This window comes from Magnolia sinica, chromosome 4 (genome assembly GCF_029962835.1).
Source record: "Magnolia sinica isolate HGM2019 chromosome 4, MsV1, whole genome shotgun sequence".
Classification (NCBI taxonomy): domain Eukaryota; kingdom Viridiplantae; phylum Streptophyta; class Magnoliopsida; order Magnoliales; family Magnoliaceae; genus Magnolia; species Magnolia sinica.
Window position 1 is genome coordinate 101,962,114 of NC_080576.1, and position 7,765 is coordinate 101,969,878.

General features: G+C 41.2%; 1 protein-coding gene across 2 annotated transcripts; it reads right to left on the minus strand.

Annotated features, from left to right (window-relative positions):
- Positions 1-287: 287 nt before the first annotated feature.
- Positions 288-7,077, minus strand: LOC131243549 (glycine-rich protein A3). Of its 2 annotated transcripts, XM_058242984.1 has the most exons (4): positions 6,918-7,077; positions 2,419-2,680; positions 2,348-2,388; positions 288-754 (listed from the first exon to the last, which is right to left on the minus strand). In XM_058242984.1, the coding sequence occupies exons 2-4, from the start codon at positions 2,637-2,639 to the stop codon at positions 498-500; spliced, it is 519 nt and encodes a 172-aa protein (XP_058098967.1). In that variant the 5' UTR covers positions 2,640-2,680; positions 6,918-7,077; the 3' UTR covers positions 288-497. The 2 variants fall into 2 exon arrangements, with proteins under 2 accessions (XP_058098967.1, XP_058098966.1); XM_058242983.1 differs by having other exon boundaries at positions 2,348-2,680.
- Positions 7,078-7,765: the final 688 nt, after the last annotated feature.

Here is a 7,765-nt window from a genome sequence, read left to right on the forward strand (position 1 = left end):
CCCCTCTTTCTGATCACGGTCCGAACATTTCCATCAACAGGCTATGATTAACACGACGGGTCCCCTGGATCTAGGCTCTGAACTCATCACAACGACATCCAAACCGTTCATCTAAAAGTTCCCACCACATATCGGTCCCGGCCTTGCAATCTAATGGGATGGAGAGCTTGAACCATGTAATTGGCGTATTTGTGCCTATGGAATCTTGACCGCCAATGTCCGGCTCAGTTTCAGGACAGGATCGTCGAGAATTCATGGTCTGAATGCACCGTGAATGCACACAAAGGGAAAGAACAACAAATGAACCATTCATGTTTGGATTATTATCAATTCATATATGCAAGTACAAAAGGAGTCTTAGAGAAACCACAAAACCATGAAAAAAGTCTTTGAAATGTATAGCCATAGTGAAGTACCAAAAATACAAAGATACTAAGAAAGAAATAGTCTATGTAGCATAACTGTCAGTTTGAAGAGGTGTTTGGCTACACCCCCAATTACTTCCACTTCTTGAACTTGCCACCACCATGCTTCCCATGCTTACCAAACTTCCCATGCTTTCCGTGCTTGAACTTGCCGCCATGGTGCTTGAACTTGCCGCCGCCATGGGGCATGTGGACCCCGTGCCCATAGGCCCCAGGAACACCGTGCCCATAGGCCCCATGACTACCGTGGGAGAGTTTGTGGGCCCCATAAGCAGCTGCCGCAGCAGCAGCTCCCCCTGCTAGCATCGACCCCATGCCGCCTCCATGCCCTGTAGACAACAGTTTCAGGCATCAGCCAAGAAAATCAGATGGATGCATATGACTTAGATCACATTGACTCGCTACATGGCTCACATGAGTTCAGACCCATGTGCAAGTGTGACAAAATTTACATGCTCCGTCAGGTTTGAGTACTGAAACTTGGGTTGAAAGAAATGCTGACCACAATCATTCTGTTCAAATGTGGTGAACAACCGTATAGAATGCTGTGTGTGGTTTTCCATCCTTGAGGCCTCTAATCAACATTGACTGTTTTAAGGTAGAAATGCAACAGATGCAAATTTGGCTTTGTTTGCTAGGAGCAAAAGTTCAGTCTTTTATATCCTCTCTAGGTCAGGTTTGTCTGGTCTTGTTCGTTTGGATGATGTTATCCAAGACTCAACTATTCTCACGTGGTTTATCAAACGTCTAGAATCATAAAAGATTATCTAGCATATCTGCGTCACTTGAAAATGTACAATAGCATATATGGCACATGTAGGATGTTTGACAATGTATGATGACACATATGGTACATGTGTCTAATGTGCAACTTAGCACATATGATGAATGTGGCAGCACATGAAGGAAAGTTGAAAGTTGAACATGGGTAGTGGTATGTTGACAAATGTTGCACGTCTATCATAAAAGAATAGTCCTGCATACCATAACAACAAGCAGGTCTCAAGTTTTTTAAGGAAGCAGAAAATCCCTACAAAGGTAAAAAATCTGGGACAACTTGACCTCTTTTTCACTCTTTTTTAATTATTTTTTAATTATTATTATTTTGTAGGATGCTAGTAGACAAATCATGGACAAGAGGCTTGCCATCAACTAAGAATACATATTGCATGTACAAGTAAATCAACTTGTGAACACAAGTTCAACCAAAAGGAAATGACAAAAACAGTGGTGACTTCTGTAGTTTTTCATGAGGAACCTGGTAAGAACACATGCATTCTACAAATGGTTCATTACACAATTTATCTTATTGTCTGTTTGCATACAAAGGAATTTGAATCCTTTCTTGCTAATGATATGATGATGTGGGTGGACAGGACACCATTGTCGTCAACAGCCAGAGAGGATTCAAATTCATTTGTATCTGCTGCATCCAATGCAAACAGATCCAAAGAGTAAGGGAAGTCTAACCAGTTCAGTTCCACACACAGGTTTAACTATCCTGTGCACCGCCCAAATAATTGACACATGGCACAATGTCCGTGATCTGGACCACTCATCTAGTTGAGCCTAACATGAATGGACCACAGTTGAAAAGTACCAACAAGCAGCGATCTTAGCCATCCAGTAGCATACCTACAAACGGATGGTATAAAAGAATAATGGCCATGTTCAACCTTTGGAGGTGCACAACACTCCCAATAAGACAGGTAGGTGCGCAATCTGTGCAATTTTCAAACACTGAACCATCCACAGTGGGACACACCATATTAAGTGTCCAGGTCACCATCAACGCACCATGTGTCCTTCTCTCTAGTTTTTTATCCCCCCTCTCCGTGCATCAGATATGAATCCCCACCCACAAAACTCAGATCAGAGAATCCAATTAGAAAATAACTACATAAGATAGACTACAGCAATACCGTGTTGTGGTGGAGCAGATGAACCCGGATATCCGGCCGGGGGGTACCCTTGAGGGGGATATCCTGCTGGAGGGTACCCTTGAGGGGGATATCCCTGAGGAGGGTATCCTCCTTGAGGAGGGTATCCTCCTTGAGGAGGGTAACCCTGTTGAGGGTATCCTTGTGGAGGGTATCCAGAGTGATGTCCTGGAGGATGTCCAGACATCCCGTGTGCAAGGTTTGAAAGAAATCCTCTGTCGCTAGTGTCCGACCCATCTTGATAATATTGGTCCTTGTCTTTACCGCCTCCCATTTTCCCTTACAGCGAACAGATGAAAACTGATCAACAAATACCTGTTTGGCAAAAAGCATAAATAAGCAGCAAAGAGAGTTGGGATTGAAAAACTTCCAAATACAAATATATCTAAGGAATGTGAAATCTGAGAATGCATAATTTTATGGCCTGTTTGGATGTCCCAAAATAGTAGGGCAGATGGGTTCCTTTCCTGCTGAAATTAATATCCACAATGGTTTAAGGTCCTGACATGTTATGGATATTAACTTCAGATGGAAAAAGCATGAAACGAAAGCCTGCTTGGATGCAGGTTTTCATAGGCTGTACAGCCCCAAAAGCATAGCACAACAGGATACGGTCTGTTCATTCAAAATATCTATGCCCCTCTTGATTTTTTGAAAATGGAAATGGTTCAAAACTGAATAAACACACTGCCACAAGCACCTTCAAATATAAAGGTTTGCTAGCCCCACATGCACCCCCCATCCCCCCCACTCAGACCTCTACACACATGCATGTGCCAACATGGCACATATGAATGAGATTCAAGCCGTGTATCAGGTGCGACCCACAGTTTAGATCATAAGGCCAAAACAGTAAGACTTGTGAACTCTCAAGGAGGCCACGAATATAGAGAAACAATGTATGGTCTAAAAGAAGCTATACGTTCCTCTTTGACTGTCCATTTTTTTAAAAATGAAAAATGGAATTCTATTCAGAAGAGAAAACCAAAAAAGGGAGCCAAGAAACAGGACGCCAAGAACACAGAAACAAACCTAGCAGCAAGGCGAAACACACTAGCACACGAAGACCCAACCCATCTTATATCATAAATGACCAGCTCAGGCTCACAACCCATGGTTTTTTGACATGGGGACATGTTTGAGTCAAGCCGCGACTGACCCAAGTTAGGGGTGAATCATGGGATGCTCGTGATACTGACCATGCCAGTCATGAATGAGCACTGCACCTATATGTCAAATGTGGACAATTGAAATTTTGTTTGAACCATCCATTCTTTCTGCATAGCAGTGTCCCACCTGATGAGTGAACAAGCCTGACTTTATGCCATCTTGTGGGTACCACCTTATGCTTTGTTTGGATGTCCTACACAATTGCCAGGTTGGCAAGTGTGCTGTGCATAAAGGCATATGTTTGATGATGGGTTTTTTTTATTTTGTTAGAACGTGAATGACATGTGGACGTCTAAATTCCAATGGAATAAATATCTGTTGCAATCGGAACTGAAGTTTTCAAAATCTAAGTTCCTTGTGAGAGTGAGTGGATTTCATTTTCTTTGAATGCAAAATGATGGAAGAGATGGAATCAGCTTTGAGAATTTTTGGGATTGTAGGGTCATCAGCTGGCACATCTCATGAAAGTGAGGGAATTGTATGGCAGATGGCAACCTTGATATACAAAATTTGGAAAGAAATAAGGATTTGCAATGATGAGATTAGGAGAACTTAAAGAAACTAATATCTACTTAATACAAATGGCTTTAACAGAAAAGAAAGGGAATACAAGAAGTGGCCATATCAAACCTAATAAAAGGTTATCAAAAGAGCTGACTGAATGTAGCAGTAAGATGGGCAAAATGGTCATTATGTGGAGAAACGTCCAAGTTAAACTTCCTATAACATTCATTGCATGCTAGGGAAGGTTCAAAAATTGAAACGTATCATAAAGTATCGGGCATGTATGAGGATAAATTCATCCACCAATGGTCCAATAAAACACAAAGGTTGTATCACAAGAAGGACAGAAACAAAATGCACTGGTTGTATCTGATTGTATCAACAATACATTTCAATACAAACAGAAAGTACTAGAATGTATCATCAATATATCCCCCTCCCAAATAATTTCAATGGAGTTCAACATGATACCAAGTTCAATAATATCAGAATGTTTGTATCAGGAATGCACAAGGTGTTCCATAACAGTAACGATGGCCGTAACGGCCACCACTGTTACCGTTATGATTCAGGCCGTGATGGCCGTTATGGCAAAAGAAGAAGAAGACTGTTATAGGACCATTACGGGGCTGTTATGGCCATTGCGGCCCCGTAACGCATAATGGTTATGACCATTACCATTAAAATGATTTGGGATACCATGGAACTGTGTCACAACAGATTTAGTACTGCAGTACAATCCAATCAAAATGATCCTTTGAACCTTGATGCTAGGTACCAAGCCAGGTGAAAGTGCAAAAAAAGGAAAAAAAAAGAAAATTTTTAAAGCAATACTTTAGTGTGCAAAGATCAATAAAGGCCACATGAATCATGAAAAATTGGGAACTTAAATCCTTGACCCAATTGGGTTTGTGTTGCTTTTGTCCCAACATTCATCTTCTTGACAGAGAGTTTGCTTACACGACAGACAAACAAATAATTAGCAAAACCATGGGCCCTGTAAAAGATTTATTAAAAAATTGGGCTTGTTTATCACCATAGATTTTGTAGCTGACTCACAAAGAATCCATGAAGGATTTCCTAAGGGCCTGTTTGGATGTACAGTCAAAACAACAGTTCTTATGAAAGAGGGTTCCCACAAAAGCCAATTCTTCATAAATCAATCGGATTGGTTTTTGGCAAGTAGGCTTTTTAGTGCCCATTTTGACGAGTGGAGGATTAAACCAAACATTTGCCGAACAATTTCCAAAGAGGTACAAAACCCTCCTTTCAGATCGAAACAACAATTTCATCTAAGAACTACCGTTTTGATGGTGCATCCCAATAGGCCCTAAAAAAGGCCCACAAAAAATTATAAAAATAAGCAAATTCATATGAGTTAGAAAATTGAATTGGGCCATTAAAATGTGTCAGCTGACTCCCGTTGAAAAACTGAGAACCTCAAATACCAGTTTTTGTGGTGAACTAATTACTCCTGTTAGAAGACTTAGGTTGTGTTTGGATGCACAAGTGGATTGAATAACAAAAATTCATCTTAACCAAGATCGAATGACAGCAACAAATGATGTTTAGCCATGAGAAATGAATTTGTGATTCTTTCAGGTCCAAACAGAACCTAACGTTGATTGCAATTTGGAACCAATATGCTTGATACGAATGGCAAGATAGGAATTAGAATGTGGTCACTTCAACTTTCTTAGACTGATAATTGCAATTCAATCCGATAGTGAATCCAAACGCATGCTTAGCATCAAATATGAGTTTCATCTTCTACCCATGTTTTGGGAGAATTGTGAACTTCTTTTAATTGAATGTGGACTGTCACACAAAATAAAATTTTAGGATTGTGCTCTTGAGGATAATTTCTGGAACATGAGCCATGCATGATTGGGCACAAAATTCAAATGGTGTGGATTACCGAAACATGAGGCCCACTAGCAAGGCAGATCCTATGAATCAACGGTCGATATTGATGGGGAGAGAGAGAAAACATGAGAAAATTATATGATCATTGAATCAGGCCCTGATTCCCTACTATTGGGGCTACCACGATCCAGCCATCAATACGATGGGGAAATAGCAACCCTTCAATCACTGGTCTGCAAATAGATGGTTAAGGTTTAAAAAAGAAAAACAATGGTCCAGACGGATCTTCCAATTCAGTAAATTTTTGTGGGACTATCCATCCACAGCGAGGACCAACAGATCGAAGGCTCAGATCAGCGATCAGTGGGTCCCACACACAGGAACGATGCGCCTATGTATCCTGAAATGATGATCATACAGTTCTTCTATAGAAATAATCAGATCCGGATTAAAAATACAACAGACTTTGACAGACCTAAAAAAGGCCCAGATCAACTCCAATGCAACGGGTGGGGCCCACCATGATGTGCGCATGATATCCAATCTGTCCATAACGTGCGCACTCTCTGGCGCCCAAAAAACCAGAAGGATCCAAAATTCAGGTGGGCCAAATTACAGGGAACGGTTGGGATGGGGTTGCCCACCATTAAAACCTTCCAAATTGTGAGTGGGTCCCACCATATCTTTTATATGCCATCCAATCCATTCAAAAACTCAGATGGACCCCACCACGCGATTTTATAGATCCTAGGCATGATTTTACACGGTGGGACCGATCTGAGTCATGGATCGGCCTGATTTTTGGAATCCAAGAAGAACAAGAGGGGACACAAGATAGACAGATTGGATGGCATGAACACATCACAGTGGGCCCCACACACATCGTCGTGGGTTAACATTAATCTACAAAGCTTTTTAATGGATCCGGCCTCGATCTAAAAATCAATCCAGAGAAATTTCAATGCTCAGATCTGCAATTCAGAAAAATAAAAATAAATAAATGCAAACCAACCTAATAGACTTTTTCTGCGAGAGGTGCAGACGATCAGAAGAAAACGCGTTATCTCGTATGGTTTTGAAATGACAGGGCGATGTAGATATTTATAGGTTCCCGATTTTCTCCCGAGTACGGATTCAACGGTGGAGATGCGATGTTGCGAATCCGATGGAAAAGCTTTTTTATTCTTAATTATTATTCTCGCCGCGTGTGATGGATGATACGCAGGCACTTCGAAAATACTTGGACCGACACGGATTGGCTAGTGACCCGGACGCCAGCCAGTTAGCTGATGTATGTGTTTTATCCACTCCGTCCATCCATTTTTCCAGATTAATTTATGCAACACTCCCAAAAATGAGGAAGATCCAAATCTCAGGTGGACCACACCATAGGAAATGGTGGGGATTGAACACTTACTGTTGAAAACTTCTTTGTCAGTTTTGGATCAAGCTGATATTTGGGTTTTATCTTTATCTGGGTTTGTGTGACCTTATCAACAGATTTGATGGCAAATAAACATTAAGGTGAGCAGTTTTTGACGGTGGATATTCAATCATGTTTTCCTGTGGTGTGGTCCACCTTAGATTTTTATCTGCCTATTTTCTGGTCTCATGTACTATAATGATCTGAAAAAACGGATGGACGGTGTGGATGAAGCTAATACATTATGGTGGGGCCACAGAGTTTTAACACATATAGCTAGCTTGGGTTGGGGTTACTAGCCAAACCGCGTCGAAATTACTTATAGCGATTGCGTGCGTCGAGACGTAAACTAACAGCCGCATTTATTTCATCGTCGGATTATAGAACTGGTGTACATTAATTGGACGATTACAAATGAAAACCATCCAACGGTTCTA